A 23,611-nucleotide genomic window follows, 5' to 3' on the forward strand; every position below is an offset into this window, starting at 1 on the left:
ATGCACGAAGAATCTCTTGGTAGAATCATAGAGAGAGATAAATGCATTCATGTGAGGAAGGCGTTAGCAGGTTGAGTGATATTTGTCAGCTGGTTGTTTCATTATCAATACACATCAAGCAAGCCCCATTGGTCCCCGGGTCTTGCCAGCAGGGATTATTGCTTCAGGGGGGTAACCAGTGTCAGGCAAGGAACACATCTCCAAGTATCTTGATTACAGGAAGCAGAACAACTGGTTAAGTCTTCCATAATAAAAAGTGGGAATTCCCCTACTAGAAAGGGAATCTGGGGGGGGGGGGGGGATTTTTACATTCTTCCTTTTTTCCTGTTTCCATCAAAGTGAGGGATAAAGCCCTTCCTGAAGGAAACACACTTTATCTTTGAATAGTTTCGTTTTAAAAACCAGATTCCCACCAGAAATACTATGCAGCCTGGGATCCTCCACAGAGAAGGGAAGAGTTTTTCAAATGCAGGGTCTCCTTAGTCAGTCTCATCCACCCCACAGTCATTTGTAAAATGGCCTAACTCACCCCCAACAAAATCCCTCTTCTCCCTCCACTGCTTCCAAGCTAAGAGACCCAGAAGCCTGTCTCTTCTCAGCAAGAAAGAATAAAAAGAACCAGGAGCTCAAGAAGAGACTTGGTTCAGCTGATCTTGAAGGCCCATAGTGAAGAAACCGGTTGTGAGGCCGTGGAAAGATGACTGGAATCAGGGAACAGAGCTTGGTCCAAATGCCATCTCTGTGAATATGTGAAAAAATCACCTAAAGCCGTCATTTCTCAGTCATCAAGCCTTAGAACACCAGGCCAGAAAAGACCCAAACATCATTTTATGGATGGGCTGGACCAGAAGACCTCCATGACTCTTTTCAGCTCCAGCTCTTCCATTGCTCATTACTAAGGAGGGGAGATTGCCACACACAGTGTTTTTGGAAGTCTCCTGAAATCTATCTGTGACAATGATGTAATCTGGTTTTGCCAACCAGTCAAAGGATGTAGCAGAAAACCCAGGGGCTTTCCCACCCACACACCACCCCAAGGTCTCCTAGGAGAGGGCCAGGCAAAATGCAGGACGGTCTTGACCTGTTGGAGACACTTCTGAGCAGGGGTGAGCTCTGCCTCTGGTAGGGACTGCAAGGGAAGATACTGCCAGATAGCAGGGAGCAGCTATTGGAAAAAGTGGGGGAAAGTATGGGATCCCACAGTGCAGGGCACCAGATGGGAAATATGGAAACTGGGGTGGGACTCCCAATTCTGCATTATTTCAGGAAGGAAGGAAAGAAGGAAGGAAGGAAGGAAGGAAGGAAGGAAGGAAGGAAGGAAGGAAGGAAGGAAGGAAGGAAGGAAGGAAGGAAGGAAGGAAGGAAGGAAGGAAGGAAGTCACCACTGACTTCTAATGAAGAGGATCCCCTCTGACACCTCCAGTAATTCAGGTCTGCAGCATTAGTGAATTCTAGGGTCAGAAAGCTGTTTGGGGCACTGAGGGGACTTGTCCAGGATCATATGAACCTGAAGCAGGCCTTCATCACGACCACTGGCTCATGCTGCCTCTCAGTGCAGGACACAACACATGACACAGAAAAGAAAACAGCCCTCCTTTCAGGAATGAGCATTCAGAAGTAAGCAGGACACATGCACATTTATTAAGTGCCTACTATATGCTAGGTTTAGTGATATAAAGGGGAAAAAAAGAAACTCTCCCTATTCTCCAGAAATGTGCCTTCACCAGCAGGAGAGATAAGTAAATGTTATTTCAGGAGATGGTCAGCTCTAACAAACGGGGCTCCACATTTGGCTCTGTTGAGGCGTTCATCAAAGGAGAGGCTGAAAAGACCATAATCTCTGGATTCTTTTTGCATTCCAATTTCCAGAGTCCTCTCTGTTCTTGGGAGACCACAAGTTAAATATATATAATTAAAAACTTAATTTTACTCTGGCATCGCTAGCAACACAGGCCTAGGTTAATGAAGTCAGAAGATGAGTGAGGGAAGAGGGCAAAGCAAAAATAGCTGAATATTGGGAAGACAGAACCCCTTCAGAGTCACCAAGGTCTAGGTTCCAGTCTCACCACTGACTCATACAACATATGGCCAGTGTGACTTTGGGGAAGTCAGTGGACTTCTCAGTGCTCGAGGAGATTTACAACAACTCAGTTGCAGAGGATGTATTGACGTGCATTATTAGAGGGAGTTTCTTTACCCAGAGCTCACTATATCAATGAAATAAAAAAAAATTCATTCCAAATCATTTTTCTAAGAACTAAGATAGTCACAAAGAAGTACAGACAAGCAGATCAGCTTTGAAAGCTACAGGTTGAATTTATTACATACCTCAAAAAACTAAGGTTGTATAAAATGGAACACTGGTTCTGTATACAATCCTCTTTTTCTCTTTTACTGTGCCAATTTTATTTTGCATTTGTTGAGTTCAGCATAAAAATAAAGCACACAAAATCTAACTCTCTTAGGTTTTCAAAGCCTTTTGCATCTATTATCCCATCGGAGCCTCTCAAAATCCTGGCAATGCAGGTAGGTCTTAACTATTTCCAGTTTACAGATGAGGAAACTGAGATCCAGAGATTCTAAAAGCTGTACCTGAGAGTCACCAGGATAGTAAACCTCAGAGGACAGATGTGAATGTCCCCATGACAACAGCCACTATAGCATGCTACTTCTCCAAAGGAGATAAGAGAAGATAGGAACACCCCCCAAAAAAACAACACCCCCTCAAAAAAAAATCAGGTGCTTTTAAAAAATAGTGAAATCAGGCAGTAACAAGCCAAAGCTCCTCCAGAAATGACTTTTAGGATTACCTGGCCTATTAGTGTTATTCCAAAGACTGGTTCTGATATTAAATAAAAACCCAATTACTGAACACAGGGGTCACTTTTCAGGCTAACCTCCCCAATTCAAAGCTTTGCTTCAGCCTGTAACAGACATAAAATATGCTCAATACTTAGGAAATGCACTTGACTCAAAGACCCAAAACTGGAACATTATGTAGTCAGCAGCAGACAAAAAAAAAAAAAAAAAAAAAAAAAAAAAAGACATTGATTCAACCTTGCACAGGAAAAGGCTTATTACCTCGACAAGCCAAAACAAACATAACTACAAGAATCTCTGAAACGTATTAGCATACAACAGTCTCAGAAAATATAATTACGTCGCATTATCCAACAAGTCTTTGTTTTGAAAAAAAAGCTTCCGTATTATTTTATGCCAGGTGCTTGATGCACATTGTTTCTGGGTATTCTCATTCAGGTTTACAGCATGAGAATCCAAGGCACTTAGCTTCCAGTCTCCCTCAAGGCAGAAGCCATTGATGTCAGTCAAAAGACTCTAACATGGAGAGCTTCTCTTTGAGGGGTTTTCAAGCCCAGGTAACGCCAAAAGGATTAAAATAATGTGCAAGACCCAAACTACACTAAATGACACAAGGCAGTTTTGTGGAGGTTTTTTCCATCCTTTGTCGGGCCCCAGTGGTAACCTTCTAAAGTGGGCATGGTGCTTAAGATTTGGGTAAATTTCATTTCTTTTTGCTAACCAAGGGGACCCTACTCCTTTCTTCCTAGATATGGTGATTATTTGCTGAGATTGTGTCTCAGAGAGGTTAAGAGCCAGAAATACCTCCTCAGTACTCACAATCCATTCTTTTCCTTCTTTTGCCCCATCCTAAAACACCAGGAATAATGTTTCCTTTAGCTATTCTAGGACAAACTTCTTTATGAGACAATCCTCCAGTCTGTTAATAGTCTCAGACCAAAAAGTCAATACTTGTCCTTGTGTCCTGGGAGGATATACTTAAAAGATGACAAAGAAGGAATTGTCTAAACTCAATCAAAGACCATTGTCCATTAATGATCAAGGAGTAGACAGCTGGCATTTAGATGCATTTATTTTTCACTAAGACCCAAATTAGAAGCATCATGGGATTGTTAGATAGAAGATGACCACATTTTGAAATAGGAGCAATTAGCGCATTATATAGGTATTGAACTCTACAAAGGGATAACTCAAACTTATGTTGAATCTTATTTCTAAATTCAATCATTCAATTAAAACATCCAAATTGTCTAGTGGTAGATATGTGGATGATGGGATATCACTGTATATGGATGAGTATTCCTGAAGAAGGTACAACTTATAACATCTTTATATTCCAATGTCATGTGGTCCCTGATCATATCCTTTTGTAACTCTTCCATGGATTCCCATTCTACATGCTTGGAGTCCTTCTAATTCTTTTTGACTTCACATGGATGTCAATGGAACCTATAGGCTCCCTCTTTTTAAGAGATTTCCCCTCCATCCTCTTTCAATTATATGTCTCTGTGATGATGTTCTTTATACCACTTTAGGTGAACATTTCTTCATTAGTAATAAACAAAGTTTATTCATACTCATCATGTCTATAATTATCCAACAGGGGACCTTCAACCTAATTCTTCACACCTTAGTATTCCGTGATTTGCAATCATATTAATCACCAAAAAAGTGTGAGTTGCTAAAGAAATAAACCTCAGGGTCACTAAAAACAACAACAACAAAATCTGATGTTTTCTTAATGCTATTGAGCCTATTCTCATCTTATCTAATTCTGAGCCAAATTCATTCTCAGTACGTAATATCTATCCAAGATATATTCACTGACAGACTTGGTCCTAACAGCATCATAATAGGTACAACAAATCTTTCCTTATCCACTTGGATTTTCTGGCATTTCTTTTGCATGATTGTTGAACTCATTTAGGAGAATCTGAGAATTAGGTTGAGCAATTGTAAGTGGTTCAGTAGACAACGTGGGTTGAAAACCGAAGTCCTGAGTTTACATGTGGTCTCAGACACTAATTTATATATATAATCTTGAGCAAGTCTCTTCTGCCTCAATTTCTTCAATTGTAAATGTGGATGATGATAATAATAGCACCTATGGCCCAAAGTTTGAAATGAAATTATATTTGTAAAGCACTTAGTACAGTACTTGGCACATAAGAGGCACTTTTTTTTGTCACTATCCTTTCCTATTATAAGAAATTGCTTTTCCATTTTGCTTAAGACATAATATCCATACATTACATAATACATATAAATGTTGGCGTACATAGACATTACATCCATGAAAGATAGACCAGATAACCTCTGGACATTCCACTGGATATCTTCCATGATAGAGGTAAACACAGTTCTAGTAAAAGCATTTATCTCCTTGCTCTGTTACTCTTGCTATTAATAAGCAAACAACTATTTAAGCAAGTTACTTCTGTTGATACTAATTTCAAAGAAGCTCATGTGATAAGATAGATATTAATATAGACAAACAGATTGGAATGGAGTCACCTCCCACAACAGGAGGGGAAAGCAGGCAAAATCTAGGCCTGTAATCTGGTCCACTGATAAATAGGAACATGTACATTTTGAGCTGGAAGGGACCTTATCTAGTTCAACCCATTCATTTTTTATATGAAGAAACTAGACCCAGAAAGAAGGGCAAGAGTGACATGTCCACTGGGACACAGGTAATTACACTTAAAGTGGATACAAATCCAAGTTCTCTGCTTCCAAATTCAGAATTCTTTACACTCCACCATTCTTTGCAAAGACCAAGAATATGGACAATGAACTAGTTTAGAATGGAAGAGGAACAAAAGGGGGGATCGATTTTAATGAATCTGGCCTTCTTCCTAAAAGAAAGGCCTTGTCAGATGCCTCCTTTAAGGTCAAATTTTGATCTAATAACTCAAATGCTTTTTTATAGAAAAGAAACAATCAACTCAATGAGACATTACATAATCTGATCCTTTCTGTAAATTGAGTGACTGCAAAGAGACTGTCCTTTAAAGAATACTGTGAGCCAAAGTCTATCTGTTCTCTTCTCAGATGTTTAGCAAAGTTGCCCTGGGATCATCAGTACATTGTACTTCCAAAGGTTTTCTAGACAAATTTGGGAAATGATATATATGGGCTAGTAGTATTCTCTGATCCAGGGACACTGGGCTCCTAGCTGTTCCACAAACAAGACACTCCATCTCTCAGCTCTGGGCCATTCTCTTTGGCTGGCCCCGGGCCTGGAACACCCTCCTCACAGTACTCGAACTAATGAGCTTCCTGGCTACAGTAAGCCTTTTCCAATGCTTCTTAATTCCCAAGCCTTCCCACCATTATTTATCATATGTGTATGTGTATCTATCTAACATATATATTTATCTTATACATAGCTTGCTTTGTGTATGTTTATCTCCATATTATACAATCTAAAGATTCTAAGTTCCTTGAGGGCAAGAAGCTCTGTCTTTTGCCTCTTTTTGTGTCTCCAATACTTAGTTCAGTTCCTGACTTAATAAATATTTATTGTCTGATTGAGCAGTCAATAATTTCAGTAGCCATGGTGTTTTTTTTTCTTCCACAAGCATTTATTGCAATTCCCTTATTCAGTGATATTAAAAATGGATTCCTCAATACTCGAAAAGTTGTTGCCTCCAGCATCGATCTTCTGTATGTAGATGGTCTGGTCTTAACAGCATTTATTTTGACATTCTTGTTTCATTTATAATTCCCCATCCATCAGGGACATTCATCAGCATCTGAGTCCAAATATAGTACGTCCACTATTAATGTCAGAAAAAAATACTTTGTGATAAGTCTTAGCAGAATTGTTCCATTTTTTCATCTGTTTGTTGTCCTGCTTCCAGTTTTATTCCACACCTGGGGGATGATTCGGCTTCACTTGGTTTCTCATCAAAGCTTTCTGTAAATGAGATTTTCCTTCCACCTACCACTCGCTGTTTAATGAGGCTAGTAAGTTAATAAGATCAGCTAAAGAAACTATCATTTTTAGAACAGAAGTGTGTGGGCACCAACACGAACCACTAATTCATTAACCACAGGGAGATACTGTTCAAATAACACACACACACACACACACACACACACACACACACACATATTTATATCTATACAATACACTTATATATGTATATGTAAATATACGTACACACCCCGCCTCCGATGGGCTAATCTGCCATGTGCTAATCAGGTGATAAAAAAGTGACAAATCATAATCATGTTATTATCGCTCTCCAAGATCAGTTGGAAAAAGACATGAAGGTTAGACATGGAATTCAGATTCCTAGACAATAAAGGTATCATGAACTTTGAAATACAAGGGAATTCTATGCAAAGTCAGTTTGGGTGCATAAATGCAATATTGCTGCTTCTAAGAAAAGGGGCAGGTCCCCTTTTTCAGAGCAAAACAGATAAAGAAAAGATTTGAGAAGCGAATCATTCTGAGGAATCGCTGAGCCCAGTCTGCTTCCACCCCTCAGCAGATCACCTTACCTTCATATGTACCAACTTCCAAGAGAGTTCCGCTCTGCTCAAGATCCAGGAACTCCTTGACCGTCAGAAAATTATAATCCACCCCAGGCACTTCTCCTTCTCTTGGAGGCCGAGTTGTGCCTGTAACAGAAAGACCAAAGCATAAAATAGGGTCATTCAAAACTCAAAAGGGAAAGCTACCAATCCCAGAGACATGAACAAACTGTAGCCCCGACATGGAGACCTCCCACTTACATTCAGCATCATAGCTCTCCCTTCCCTGCCATCACCACCAGCACTGCATGGCTTCTACTTCCTAGGACCATGATGCTGAAAAGAGGAGCTAAGGAAGAGACCATTGTACTTTTGATGTTTGCTAAAATGTACTAACATGAAGAGAAAGAGACAGAGAGAGACAAACAGAGACAGAGGGAAAGACAGACACAGAGAGAGAGAGAGACAGACAGAGACAGAGATAGAGACAGAGAAAGACAATAGATTTAGATATAAACAAAACTGAGAACTAGAAACAAAGACAGAGAGACAGGGACAGACAGACAAAGACAAAGAGAAACAGTAGATTTAGGCATAAACAAAATGGAGAACCATCAGCTTTTTTAATTCTTGGCAATATCCAGAAACAACTGACCAGCTCATGACCTAAAGATTTCACATTTCTATCATATTGAACAATAAAAGTCTGCTCAAATCCACTTTTCAACACTTGGTACAAGGCAGCAGGCCCTTCAAAACAGAAACTCCTTGAGAGCAGGACCTATATTGTTATGTCTTAACAATGTGCTCAATAAATTCTTAGTTGATTGGATTTAAGAATATTAAACAAAGACTGATTTCAAAAATGTCTGACAGAGACAAATATTGTTCCAAGGGTCTCTGCCGGGATGCCTGACACACCCATAGAAAAAGTTACCATTATGATTGTTAAAGAAAACATTTTAGGGATGAATAATGAAGGCTAACCAGCACTGAACAGAACATTTTTTCTCCAAAACCAATCTCCTCTCAGGAGCCAAGCTTTTCTTTTCTCTGGATACCAAATGTAGCATTTCCTCTCATCTAGAGATAAGAAGCTTTTAAGCTGCATTTAAAAGCCATTCACCTAAGGTCCTGAGCTGAGAAACAAAATCCTTTAGACAAATTCCAACCATGCTCTTAGAAATAACTTTCATACTGAGATTCTAAAGAACGGAATGTGTGTTTACGTCTGATATATCGAAAAAGGGAAAAAAGATTAATCCAAAGTCCCTTAAATGTTGTCTACCCTGTGGGAACGGGAAGGGAAAGCCAACCCAAAGTTATTAAGCACTTGCTATGTGCCAGTCCATGTGCTGAACTCTACATGCATTATCTCATCATACCCTGTATTTGCTATCTCTCAGAGAGGCCATCAAGAGAATGGATCTTCCCTCAAGAATTCTATACTCCTTTTAGAAAAATAAAGACTGACTCTGTCAGAAAGATCCTTGTACTAGTCCCCACTCCCAGTGTAAGCACCAGATTGGGGATCACATGGGAGGAGCTTGTCTCCCTTTTGTTATTTACCACCTCCTGTATGATCTCCGATGATATCCTTGGGCATCCTCTCTAACATAGGTTTTGACCTTTTATTTACCCTTCTTCTCCCCCCAAACACACTAGTCTTAAAAAGAGTGATCTGGAATATCCTTTGCTCTTCAATGTCACTCATCCTCTGCTGCCATCTATTAGCATCCTTTCCTCCTGTGAAAGTCATCCTACTAAACCTATTGACCCTGTTCAGATCCTGGCACTGTTAAGTTCCAATCCCAAGGTTGTCCTCCTTCCTTTTGTAAAGAATTCAGTTTGTAGCTCATTGATCTCCACTCAAATTCTTAGAGTCTTAAGCATTCCCTACTTACTAGTATCTCAATTTACTATTAAAAATTAATTTATTATTAAATACTATTAATTTACTATTGAATTACATGACCAATTCCACTACTTCACCTCAGCCACACAAAATTCTTAACTCTGTGACTCTAAACAAGACACAACCTCCATCTGCCTCAGTTTTTCCCATTGTAAAATGCGAGTGATAAATATTTGAAAAGCATTTAGTACAGCAGCTGCAAGAAGGTATTGAATAAATGCTTGTTTCCTTTATAGATCAGCAAACTGAAGCCCAAGGAGATTAATTGATGCCTAAAATCATAGTGGCCAGTGAGCTCCAAGTCCAGTACTTTTTTGTTATCTATGTTATAAGCTTCTCATCAAAGGAGCCTACTCCAGGTTACCAATAGAAGGTGTTAGGGTCCATACTGAGATGCAGATATTCCAACACCTGCTGCAGAATTCTTTTTACACCACTTTCAATTCAATAAGATTAAACAAAAAACATCAGAAACAAGGCAACTATTCCACCTGAATAGATGTGCTCCGTAAACCTTAAAGAGCTTTGTGACTGTTACTGATTTTTAAAACTTCAATCTAAAAACAAGAGAAATGAATAATATTTACAAAAAAGAGATCAAAGAAAGAGGGGAAAGTAATGGAATGTACAAAAATATCAAAAGCAGGAGTTTATGTTGTAGCAAAGAATTAGAAAGAGGTAGGGACCTGTGAGCTAGAAAATGACTGAATAAAATGTGATCTATGAGTTAATGTTGTATCATAAGCAATGACATCAGGGTAGATTCAGAGAAATCTGAGAGGGAAGACTTGCTGGAACTGAAGCTGAGTGAATTAGAAAGAACCAAGAGGACAAGTTACACAATGTAAACAAAATCAGAAAAGAAAATGATTGTCAAAGTCTTATGAACCAGATTCAATGGAACAACCAAACGTGACTCCCGGAGATTGCTGTATGCTTCCTACCTTGCTTGGTACAGAGGTGATGGACTAATATGAGAGTGTAGGACATACTTCTTCAAGACAAGGCCAATGGATTGATCTGTTTTGTATAATTATACTTCTTTGATATAAAGACAGGTACCGGAGTGGTTCAGTGGGAAAAATGGGATTCATGAAAATGACATTAATAAAAATGAGGGACAGATAAAAAGAACATTGAGGATTATTTTATTTTATTTTATTTCTTTTGCTGAGGCAATTGGGGTAAAGTGACTTGCTCAGGGTCACATAGCTAGGAAGTGTTAAGTGTCTGAGACCAGATTTGAATTCAGGTCCTCCTGACTTCATGGGATAAATTATTTTTTAAAAAATAAACAGAAGAAGGGGCAGATAGGTGGCCCTGTGAGTGGAGTACCAATCCCAGAATCAGGATGATTTGGATCAAACTGAATCTCAGAAACTAGACACTTACTGGGTGTATGAGTCTAGGCAAGCCACTTATTCCCAAATGCCTTGAAAAAACAAACTAAGTAAAAAACTCAAAATAAAAAATAAATAAGTAAACAGAGGAGAGTAAGAAGTTCAAAAGTGGGCATAGATAAGCAGGCCAGGACTGCACTAACCATAATAAGTATGAAACAAATGAACAAAGAAATTCAATGGTAAAGATTCCATGATTTTGTATCTTTATTTGTAATCTTTATCCTTTTTTTTCTTCCTTCCTTCCTTCCTTCCTTCCGTCCTTCCTTCCTTTCCTGTCTTCCTACCTACCTTCCTTCTATTTTTAGTTCTTTCAAAAAGGAAATGTTTACAATATTGATGTTTGTTAACTTTGTAAAAAATAAGACATTTAAAATGTTTTTAAAATACATACTATGTCTACAAATATATGATAGGTCTTTCTGGAGATCAGGGATAGAGTCTTTTACAGCACAAATTCCATAACAATGAATACCAACATCAGTACCATTCCTACAAAGAAAATTTTTGCTTTGTGAAAATATTTTCAAATTTTATCTGAGTGACAAGAGCCTGATTAGAAAAGAGAAAGATCTGAGATTTTGTTGTGAAATGGTGACACAATGAACCTTCTTAAAGTCATCTCAGAAAATTGGCCTATATATGTTCTACCAAGTGTGTAGCACATTGGAGTTGATGTGAAACACAAAATTATATTTATTCTTCCTCCTCCTCTACTTCCTGTTCCTCCTCCTCCTCCTCCTTTTCCTTCTTTTCTTCTCCTCCATTAAAAAAATGCTGTTGACCTTTTCAAAAAATTTTCCTAAGACATTCAATGGCAGGAAAAGTTTATGGCTGATTAGGTCTCAGAGAGATTCTGACATTATTATCAACTATTTTTTTTCTGGAATGGCATAATTTAAAGAGCTTACTGGTAGCAGGAATATTTTAATGTATTATTAAGTATGATGTAATAATAATAATAATAATATGCTAAGTAGAGAGCTGAGTTCAAATTCTGCATAAAAGTTAGAAGGAATTTCCAAGGGCATCTCGTTCATCTCCCTGTTTTACAGGTGATGGGCCTGAGACATGGGAAACTTAAATAGCTTGCCCACAGCCAGTAATTAGCAGATGGTGGATATCCTCTTACTTCAAAATCAGCTCTCAATCCACTGAATGTAAAGCATTAGGAAATATTCAGGTACTATATGAATGCCCCTAAGTCTCTCCTTTGCCCTTCATGGAGAGACCAAGGATCAGGAAGACCTGAGTTCAATTTCTTTCTTGGTACTTACTAGCTCTTTGATATGAGACAATTTACTTAATTATCCTTGAGCCTATTTCCTCATGGAAAGCAGGGATGACAGGAGTTTGTTTTTTTTCACAGAATTAATCATCATCATCATCATATTATATAACCAATCACATCATAATTAGTAACATTTTATGATCTATCCTATTGCTACTGCTGCTGTTGCTCTCCATTGTCTTTTAGGACAGCACAATACAGGAAAAAACTTCTGGACCTAGACTCAGAGACTTAACTTCTGACAAACCTTAGGGTCACCTTTAGGAGTCTCAGTTTCCTCAGCTGTAAAATGGAAATTAGCACTATGGTCTTTCCAAGGTCCCTTCTAGCTCTAAGTGTATAATCCTCTGAGAGTGTTTATAAGGATAAAATGAAATGATGTATGTCAAATTCTTTGCAAACCATAAGACTTTATATCACTGTGAGTGAAAAGCTAAATGTCAGCTATTACTAGAAAGGCAGCTTAGTACAGAGAGTGCTAGGTTTAGGAATTAAGAAGGTTCTGGTTGACATCTTTCCTTAGACACTTATTTGCTGTTCAGTCAGTGAGTCATGTTGGACTCTTCATGACCTCATCTGGGGTTTTTTGGCAGAGGTACTGGAGTGGTTTGCCATTTCTTTCTCCAGTTCATTTTATAGGTGAGGAAACTGAGGCAAACAGGATGAAGTGACTTGCCCAAGGTCACACATCTAATAAGTGTCTGAAGCTGGATTTGAATTCAGGTCCTTCTAACTCTGGTGCAGGGCTCTATCCACTGAATCACGTAGCTGCCCCTTAGATACTCCAAGGTGTATAAAACTGGCAAGTAATCTAACTGCTCTGAACTCTGGCTCTCTCATCTGTAAAAGAAGGCAAATCATGATAATACATGTGAAGTATTTTACAACCTTAAAAACCTGGCAGTAAGATAACAGGTAAAATTATCATTATTATTGTGTTTGTATTGTGAAGGACCACAGATCTCTTATCTTTACCTTAAAGTCCATCTAAACTAATTCCCTCATTTCACAGTAACAGCAAACGTGATTAAATCAACTTCTTCAAGGTGGTGAAACATTAGAGATGGGATTTGAATCCAGGGCTGATTCCAGAGCCAGAGTTCATTCCTCAGCAACATGATAAGACTTAATTTTGTTTTGATTTACTTTAATTTTTCCAAGATCCACCGATCCACATGGGAACCATTCCCTGGAAGTGAAAGCCCCCACTTGACACATGTTTCTATTAACAAAATGATAAATTAGAAAAGTAGAAACTGTCACATGACATCAGTGGTAAATTACAAAAGTAGAACTCATCATACGACATCAGTCGTAATTATGCCATTAGACAGTTTTGTTTAACTCCTTTCTGAAAAATGTCCCTCGGAAAGGAGGGTTGTTTGGGTGTTGATTGGGAAGAGTCTGTTGTATGAAAACAGAATCTGTCAATATAAAGAAAAGAAATGTATAAAAATAAAACAGTGTGAATGGAAAGACAAAGAAAGCATTCCATGGAATAATTAAGGATGAGCTAGTTATCTGCCCAGAGAATAGTCAATGTCTTTAAAAACGCTTTTAGGGGAGGAAAGAAAAACCAGGGCTAACATTTTTCTCCCTGCTGGCATTTTGACCATGAGCTGGGGGTGGGGGGAAGAAGGGAAGGAACCACCCCAACAACTCCAGGGCTTATTACCCAGGCAAGAACTTCCCATGTTGTTGTCTTGCAAAAGGATTACTCTCAGATGTTTGTTCTGTTATCCTCTGAGAAAACCGCCTTCAGTCTGAACCAATGTCACCAAGCTTCATTCAATGAGACGATAAGGAGGGAAAGGGGAGAGAAGGCCCGCCTTCTCTTTTCTTATAGCAGAATGACAAGCTGCCGGCTGGACACACGCCTGGCAGATGGCATTTCAAAGGGCTTTCACGAGCCATCTGGGATGTGTACAATTATTACAAACCACACTTACAACAAAGCCAGAAGGGTTACTTCCTGACAGAAAGGAGAAGTAAAACAAATTCTATTTCTCTTCTCAGGGACACAGCATTAAAAATCACCAGCCTCTTACAAATGGAGATTTTATACAATCCCACCGCAGCCTTCTACTTGTTTAGCTAGAGATTTGGCCACTGATATCCTGGAGCTCTTAGCTGATAAACACAGGCATAAAAATATCACGCAGCACGGAGAGCTCTGCCGTGATTAAATCAAATACATTACAGAAGAGAAATCAGATTTTCAAAGAATAGCCTCTTTTTTTTTTGTTAACACATTTCATTCTGTGTTGAATGTTGTATTCTTAAATACTTCAAGGCTTCCATATTACTCACAAAAAAAAAAATTAATAGGTCCAGTTGTACTTATTTGGTAATTGGTTTACTCTCTTCATTTCTCTTCAGTTTATGCTTAAAAGCTTTCTTATATAGAATCATTAATCAATCTAGTGCTCAAAGGAATCCCAGAAGTCATATAGTTCAACCTTCTTTTTGGTGATTTTTTTTGTTTTTTGTTTTTTGTTTATTTTGTTTTGTTTTTGAGATGAGGAAATTGGGATCCAGGGACTTAGCCAAAATCACAGAGATAGGAAATGTAGAGGCAAAAATCTCCCATATAACTTGCTCCAAGATTTCTTCCTTCTGAGAGGTATTTCTGATGGGAAATGACAAATGTGTTCTTGAAAAAGGTTGAGTTCTAATGGATATTTTGCCTTGAACATTAACCAACTCTTTATATCCCAAGTCCAGAATTGTTAGCTCAAATGAGATTTTAAAAAATCCCTGCCAAAGGTCATGGTTAAGTCAGGAAACTAATGATAAAGTTCACTATCCACTCCTCTGCCTACCATTAGGAGCTAATAAAGAGCCCAGTATAAGGGGTAAAAGGGAAAGAGGAACGATGGTTATTTTTACATTTGATTCTTTAAAATAAGCTGCTCAAATTCAGAAGAAAAGTCCACTTATTTTGGTGCCACGGTTGCACTAAAATAAATCTCAAGGTATCAAATCCATATCCAATAGCATGACCATAGACCTTATGAAATTCCATTTTCTCAACTTTAGAATGAGGAGCTTGGACTAGATGATTTCAGAGAGCTCTGAAACTATGAAGCATTTTCCTGATGCCAAAATGTGACCTGGAGGTGATCCCAAGTTTTTGAAGGCCACGACTAAAAAGCTTCCACCATTTTGGAAAGGATTCCTCCCATTGGAGTCCATATGGCAGAATTAGAAATGGAATTCAAGGTCTTAGACCCCAAATGCTGTGCTCTTTTCTACTATAACAATCTTTCAAAGGCAACACTTGAACCTGGGCCTCTAGTCGACAAAGACCAGCATTCTATTTACTCTTAGATGAGGTTCAGGTGGACATCAAACAATTGATAAGCCTTAACATCCATCATCAGGTGTGATATTAATGATGGTGATGAGGATGAGGAGGAGAATGAGGAGCATTACTGCTGTAAGGTGAAGTTGTGAACGGGCTTCTCATGGGGAGAGCACAATGAAAACGGAGCTTCTGAAGAATTGGATAAATACCAATCTTGCTTTCATTCAACAGTAATTCAACTAAATAACTGGAGCTCTAGCCTCCTATACAGCTGGGTCTGAATTAATAATGTCAGAAAAGGTCAAAAGGGTCAGGGGTGAGCAGTTACTCGCTCCCTGTGTACACTTTAAGGTTCATAAACTCTGAATTCATTTGGTTAGAAGTGATCCAAGTGGAGGAAAAGGCACAAAGTGACCTTGCTTGCTGTCAAACTCTACCAACAATGGCTGCACCTACTGGGCAATCCCCAGCACTTATTTGCTCCCTCCTTGTGTTACAGACATTATCCTAAGACGGACCACATATGGATGCGAGAGGAAGCTTACTGGTGGATGGGAAAAAGCTCCCCATTCAGGATCCCGACTGAAATGGTTCCTATTATCATTTGATTACCCTACCCACAAGTCATTCTATGCTGAGTAAGCCATAAGTGAAAGTCTGAAGGACCCTATGGCCAGATTGTTAATATGTGAATCCAAGGCTCTTTATCACCTCACCATTCTACTAGGACCTCAGATTAACACGGTAATAAGCCATCAACAGCCTGCTGTTAAATTAATCAGATTCTTGCTTATTGCAATCTCACATTATTGCAAATGGAACTTGGAGAAGTCAGAATCACCTCAATTACCTTGGTGTCAAAAGAAACTATCCCTCTTCTTGCAAAACAACTATTGGAGTACCTTCTCAGTCAATTTCTCATTCCAAGATATCACAGTTATACAGACAAAATGAGCCCTCAATAAATGCTTATTATTTGACCGGTAATTGGGTTACTATTCATTTGATCTTATAATTTATCTGGCACACAGAGAAATGCTGTACCTTAAATAGAGACTCTCCACTGAAGTAAGTTAGGTCCTGTTTGATATCATGTCATTTCTGCAGAAGGTATGGTTTTGCTCTCCCTCCCTCCCTTTCCCCTCTTCCTTCCTTCCTTCCTTCCTTTTTCTCTCTCTTTCTTTCTTTCTTTCTTTCTCTCTCTCTCTCTCTTTCCTTCTTTCTTTTCTCTCTCTCCTCTCTCTCTCTCTCTCTCTCTCTCTCTCTCTCTCTCTCTCTCTCTCTCTCTCTCTCTCTCTCTCTCTCTCTCTCTCTCTCCTTCCTTCCTTCCCTCCCTCCTTACTTCCTTTCTTCCTTCTCTGAGCAATATGTTTATATAAAAACTCCTTATGTCCCTGATACAGATCCACAACTTTCTCAACACTTAAAGTCTTACAAGTTCTCTGAGATCCTGAGAGAAGAAGTGATTTACTCAAATAGCCAGTATATAAGAGAGGCTGTCCTGATTCCAAAATTGGGCTCCGATTCAATGTCCCAGGCAGTCTTTCTATGTGTAATAAAATATTATCAAAATCCATTTCTACATTTGATGAAACATTTTCTTTACTATGGCTGGTACTTTTCTCTGTCTAAAATAACAACAGATGTTATATGGTGCATTAAATTCTCAAAAGGCATTACATACATTATTTCCAGCCTCACAAAAATGCTTTGATATTGGTACTACAGGTATTATTAAACATACTTTACTAAAGCAGAAACTGGAACTCAGAGAGGTTGTCACTTGACCCCTGTCAGATGGTGAATAAGGGCCAAATTTTAAACCATGTCTTATTGCTTCCAAGTGCAGCCATCTTCCCATTAGGTCAAGCTGCCTGCTATCCAGCCAAACTATGTTTAAATTACAATCCACTGACCTCTTTCTAGATAAATCAGTTCCTTCAAACTCCAGAAAATATCAGTGTTTCCTTGGATGTTGTAATTCTTGAATGGACTGTTCAGCTCACTTAGTTTCAAGCTAAAGTTCTAAAGCCTAGACCATTACCAAAAAGTCCTTGTACTAAGAATTTGGCAGCCTTCCCTTCCCCCCCCCCCCCTTCCAATCAGGTTATCTTGATCTTGGAACACATCCAATTTTTTGTAATTATTTTTGGATTTAATTACTCAAAAAAAAAAAAAAAAAAAAAGCCCATTCTTATCATCAGCTGATAACTCTCCAAACATCTTTTCGATAGATCAACTATTCTGAGACACACCATACTTATTTTTCAGATTTATTTTCCCTTTCTCCCAAATTGCCTAACTTGCTCTTTTCCATGATCTTCTACTTTAGCACCTCTGCCCAACCTGCCACCCATCCCAGGGATGCACTCTTGCTTGTCTCCACCCTTTTGAAATCCCTAGCTTATCTGGGGTAAGTAACTTCAATTCCTGAAGCTTCATTTTCCTCAGTAGTAAAACAGGGAGTGTAGACCGGTGACAAAGTTTCTTTTGCTTCTAAACCTACAATCTTATGTATGATAGAAAACAATGGGGGAGAGACAGGAAACTTATCGGATGACAAGACAGAAAAATAATTTGAACAATCTATAATTGGGAAAAGAGGAGGGAATAAATCACGATAAAATTTGACAAAAATATGCACAAAGACAAATAAAAATGAAAATCAGCTTCACAAAGGCATGATGAAGAAAGCATGGTCAGATACCCGTTTATTCAAAAAAAAATCCACATTTAAATGTAATAGCTGCTACTTAAAAGCACAACAATGGATATTTTGTTATCTATGAGAACTTTCTTTGTTTTAGATCTCATGTCCAGCACATTTATTAAGGGTCTTCTATGGGCCAGATACTTTACTAGGTGTGAGAGATACATGAGAACCAATCCTTGTCCTCATGGAGCTTATGTTCTACTGGATGATTGCACAGGAGCGGGATCACTGAGACAGCTTAATAACTTTTCTGGCATAATCCCAAGCAGATATATTCAAAATGGTTGGAACAATTCATGGTGTCACCAACTGTGTCTAATGTTGCTCCCATTTTTGGACATATCCAATTTTCAGGATGTTGAAGAGGAACCTCAGGGTCCTTTTAATTTAAAGTCTTTATTAGTGGAGCATGTTTTCACATGGCCATTTATTTATACCTTGCAATTCTTTTCTGGGAAAGTATAAGTTTTACATTCTGTGATGAATTTTCTATTAAGGAATCACTTGTACTTGAATATTTTTGCCAAATCCATGACAGACTTTCATCAGTCATGTAGCTGGTCTGCACAGTAATTACGAGTTTCCCCACCAAACACCTTATATTTATTTTGTCTACCTTTATATGTGATTATGTTGCCTCTTCTATAAAATGTAAGTTTTCTGAGGATAGGGTTTGAGAGACTGTCTCATTTGTCCATTTACCCACAATGCCTAACACAGTGCCTGGTATCGTAATAAGTTCTTGCTGCTTGATTCATAGTAATTTTACAATTTTGGAGTGAACTTGAAAAGTCCAAGCCCTTTCTCTATTTAACATACAACACTGTCTCAGCAGTGGCAGCAGTTCTGGTAGGGCTTGTATAAAATCCAGAGCACTCAAGTTTTACCATATTGAAGGTTACATCTAATAACAGTATGTACAAATCTTCAATTGAGTCATGAGCAGCTGGATGAGGCGGGATTAGCCCTAAGATTGGTAGGTTGTTAGTTAATGTTTTGCTCATTGGACAGACAGAGAGACAGAGGGGGAGGAGGAGAGACATTCAGAGAGAGACAGATAGACAGACAGACAGAGAGACAGAGAGACAGAGACAAACAGAGAGACAGAGAAAGAGAGACAGTCAGACAGACAGAGAGAGACAGGCAGAAAGACAGAAAGACAGAGAGAGAGAGAGAGAAAGAAATAGAAAAACAGAGAGTGGGGAAGAAGGGAGGGAAGAAGATGGAGAGAGTTGAGGAGGGGAATATAGGCCTCTACTATATGGGGCTTTGGAAATTACTATGCTTCATAAATAATGGATCTTTTATTCAGTTATAGAGCTTAGAAGTAAGTACAAAGGCAGACACAAAAGGGAACTACCTGGGACAACAGGATTGAACTCTTGGATGGTCTAGATGCCTCTGATCTGTTGGCTCCTATGCCCAAGCCCAAATAAAAGTTCAAGGCAGTGACTTCTCATTTGGCATCTTTCTATCTGTGTTTGCCAGATATCAACACTGGGTAAAAAAAAAATAGGTGTTTAATAACTGTTGAAATGATCCGAATCTCAACATTTCTAATATATTTTGCATGTGCTTGGGATGAATGATTTTATATTGATTTTTATATGAGGCCCCATGAAGCTTAAAGGGCACAGGGCTTTTCAATCTTTCAACTCTGCAGTCTTAAATTCAGCTATATTTGAAGTGTGAGACTTGGAAAAGTGATCAATCAAACTCGGAGCACCTAAAAATGCAAGCATTTAATTTATTCTTCAGTCAACAAACATCTATTATTAAGTGATGACTGTGTTCCAGGCACTGTTTAAATGAAGGGTATACAAATAAAAATGTGAAACAATCCCTCTTCTCAAAGGGTACACATTATGTAATGGAAATCAATATATATAACCCATTATGTTATAAAACGGGTACTAAGGCAGGAGTCCTTTACTTTTTTGCTTTCTGAACTCCTCTGGTCTAGGGAAACCCAAGGATCCTTTCTTAGAATAATGTTTTTAAATGCATAAGATAAAAAATAGCATCACAATGGAAACCAATATAATGAGATACACTTATCAGCATGTTTAAAACACATATACACACACCAAGTGCAAGGATGCCAGGTTATGAATCCAAGCTTGAAAGTCATTGGATCCTCTATTCTGAATGTGAAAAGTTGGCCTTTTGTTATCATTTGAGTAACCCCCGGGCTTTCTAAATAGCCTATTTCCATAAACTCTACTTTGTATGTGCACATAAAAAAATTGTACAGAAATTTCAGGTTTAGTTTTCATGTTACCCCATAAAAATCTTTCTTAAAGACTGTTGTGATCCAGGATGGGGGATGTTAAGCCCACAGTGTTATTTCTCTAAACTGAAATGACTGAATCAGAAATCTAGAATCGAAAGGTACCTTAGAGGTCATTCAACATCCCCCATGTTACACGGGATCAGGACAAGGGGAAGGTTTGCTCAAGGTCACACGGGATCAGTATTGGGGCTAAGCCCGCTGATGTCAAATCTAGCATTTCTTCCCTTACACCATTCTGGCATAGAGGAATTGTCCCCATTCCTTGGACTCAAGGCACAGTAGAAAGAGAACTAATATGTAATCTTGATAATTCCTTGAAAAGATCATTTTTTTGTCTCTCTGTATTCTCAGTTTCTGAATTCTAAAATCAAGCTAGACATTGAAAATGACTAGAAGAGGAAGATTACAAAATTGTTCCAACAATCCCTGTTTCAGGTTGGTAAGTCAATAAACTTTCCTATACGGAAGCATTCTCAATTATAAAATAAAGAGGTATATCCCCTCTGGTGCTCAATCTGGGATTCAAAATCACACAACCACTCTGGATTTTGGAGGAAGGTTACAAAGTAGTTCTTACAATCCCTGTTTCAGCTTGGTAAATCAATAAGCTTCCCTAGGCTGAAGCATCCTCAATTATAAAATAAGGAAGTATATCCCCTCTGGTGCTCAATCTGTGATTCAAAATCACACAACCACTCTGGAATTTTAGGGGCTCTAAATTTATGGAGTGTGCTTTTTGAAGACTTAAAAGGGTCTTCAAAAGAGAATGAAAATTTCTCATGTTATTACAAAGGAGATTTACATATTGAAAAGTCAATGGAAATATGAACCTTCCAGCCAAAGAGATTTTATTTTACTAATGGATTCCAGAGTCACAGGAAGAAATCTGGAATGAAAAGGGACCTTGGAGACCATTTTGCCCCATCCCCTCATTTGTATAGAAGAGGAAATAGAGACTGAGATTTGTAAGTAAAGTAATCTGCTTTAGACCACACAGCAAGTAAGTATCAAGAGCGGGATTTGAATCCTGGTCCTCTTATACTCATGGGTCACTGTGCCACAATGATACTCAATCCTCAAAGAGAATAAGGAGAGCAAACAGTATCTGTTAATTTAATGTCCATAGCACAATTATCAGGACAATTGTCAAGATGTACACTTGGGTTACTTATTACAGAAAGTTCATTGCACAAGTTGGTCACTCAAGAAGCTGACCAAATGGTTAATTCTGACAAGGTTTCCTTCTATTTCCCACCATAAGACATGGAAACCACATGACCACTGAAGATAAAAAAATGAGACTCTAACTTTCGAACAAAATTACAATGGCACCCCAGAAGGAAAATGCCAGGTAGAGAATAAGACTCTCACATGAGAAAATAGCTTCTGTAAAAACAACTTTTAAAGATGATCCTCCTTCTTTCAAAGGGGAATTGGTGAAGATGGGAAAACAACACCCTTTAAGACAATTTTAATAAATGTACATTTAGATAACTTACATTTTAAAGGCACCTTGGCAATTAATGCAAAGAGCAAGGGCCGGTAATCATAATGAGGTACTAGCTATGTGAGCGTAGGCCCCTGACTTAGCTCTTTGTTTTTTTTTTTTTTTTATTTTATTTAATAGCCTTTTATTTACAGGATATATACATGGGTAACTTTACAGCATTAACAATTGCCAAACCTCTTGTTCCAATTTTTCACCTCTTACCCCCCCCCACCCCCTCCCCTAGATGGCAGGATGACCAGTAGATGTTAAATATATTAAAATATAACTTAGATACACAATAAGTATACATGACCAAACCGTTATTTTGCTGTACAAAAAGAATCAGACTCTGAATTATTGTACAATTAGCTTGTGAAGGAAATCAAAAATGCATGTGTGCATAAATATAGGGATTGGGAATTCAATGTAATGGTTTTTTGACTTAGCTCTTTGGGGCGCTAACCTACCTCTTTAATAACTTGAGTCACAGAGGAGCTGTTGAGCTGTGTGAAAGGACTGTCCACAGCTTATGTTTCATGTGCAGATATGATCACAGGTCAGAACAAAAGAAAATATTAAATTCTTATGATAGTCTCCGATATAATAAGTGAACATATTCTGTTGGTTTCCATCAGATAATTCCAAAAGCATTCTTCATAAAAGCCTTCTTCACTAAAACGTTGCCTTATTGCTTTTTTAAAATGCCAAATTTCTGAAAATTACACTTAACATTCAGACACATAATGAGCCAGCTTGATGTCTGGCTATTTTTATTGTTTTCTAGCTTTCCTTTCTGTTATCAATCAAACATGTCCTACCGTCCTTTCGCTTCATGAACTGTGCCTTAATATAGCAAGTGAATCAGAAGAGAAAATCCCTTTTCTCCTCCTAGGATGAAATCACAATCAACCAATGAACACATTTTGTTTCAGCTTCCTCTCAGTTTTCCTTTCTTTTTTGGTTCTACACTCTCAGGAAGAAACCTTTGAATCTTTGCTTTGTCGAGAGAATTATGGTTTTCTATGGTTTAGGGTCTCCTTACAGAGATGTGGATGTGAGTACTTCCATAAAAAGGTACCATCTCCATGAATAACATCATTTCACTTCAATTTCAGTTTGTTCTAAAGGCATGAAGGTGAGAAATAAGATGTCAGAGATCCTAGACTAATCTGGCTAGTAATACCTTGGAGGCACATAAAAGTCTGATAGTAAAAGACTCAAAAATTGTATTTTATCCTAGTGGCAACAGGGAGCCACTGATGGGCAAGAGTTATCTCTACTGACTTGACAATATCCCTAGCAAGAAAATCTTTTTTTCTTTTTTTAATATGCAGCAATGTTCAGATAGATGACCAAGTTGGAATCCCTCTGGGGGCTTGCCTAATGTTCATAAGTCATTTCTCCCACGCTCAGTGACATCCACAGAGTAGGAGAGACCTGAATTCCAGCCTGGTAGATGCTCAGGGATGATCATTATCTTATCTGATGCTTGTCAATTATCACTGAAGCTAATAAGTCATAATTAAAAAAATATAGATCATGAATGAGTGGGAAATGCTCTCAGCCCTGCTGATTAACTGGTATCACCCTTGTTCTGATCATTCTATTCTTCAATGGGAAATTATCTTCCAACATGATCAAGTACGTTTTTCCTGCCACAGTGATGGCTCATTTTGTGTTAGACATTACAGTTTCAAGATGGATGAGTCACATTAATTATTATTTTTCACTGTGAGTGTTAAGCCAAATTAGGCAGCTTTTAGAGGTAAAGAGGAAAAAACAATTATTAATGCTTCCAAATATTTGCTTAGATTTATATGTGTGTATGTGAGCTATATATACATGTGTGTATATACACATATATACAAATAGTTGCTGTTGTTGAGTTATTTCAATTA

At 38.2% G+C, this 23,611-nt stretch overlaps 1 protein-coding gene across 1 annotated transcript in view; it reads right to left on the reverse strand.

Moving 5' to 3' along the window:
• The window catches only part of MAGI1 (membrane associated guanylate kinase, WW and PDZ domain containing 1), a 691,778-nt gene that overhangs the window by 147,358 nt on the left and 520,809 nt on the right, over nt 1-23,611 (reverse strand). Inside the window, exon 3 of the mRNA XM_031963081.1 lies at nt 7,333-7,452. Coding sequence (XP_031818941.1) covers nt 7,333-7,452 — 120 coding nt within the window. The remainder of the gene's footprint in view (nt 1-7,332; nt 7,453-23,611) is intronic.

This window comes from Sarcophilus harrisii, chromosome 1 (genome assembly GCF_902635505.1).
Source record: "Sarcophilus harrisii chromosome 1, mSarHar1.11, whole genome shotgun sequence".
NCBI lineage: Eukaryota > Metazoa > Chordata > Mammalia > Dasyuromorphia > Dasyuridae > Sarcophilus > Sarcophilus harrisii.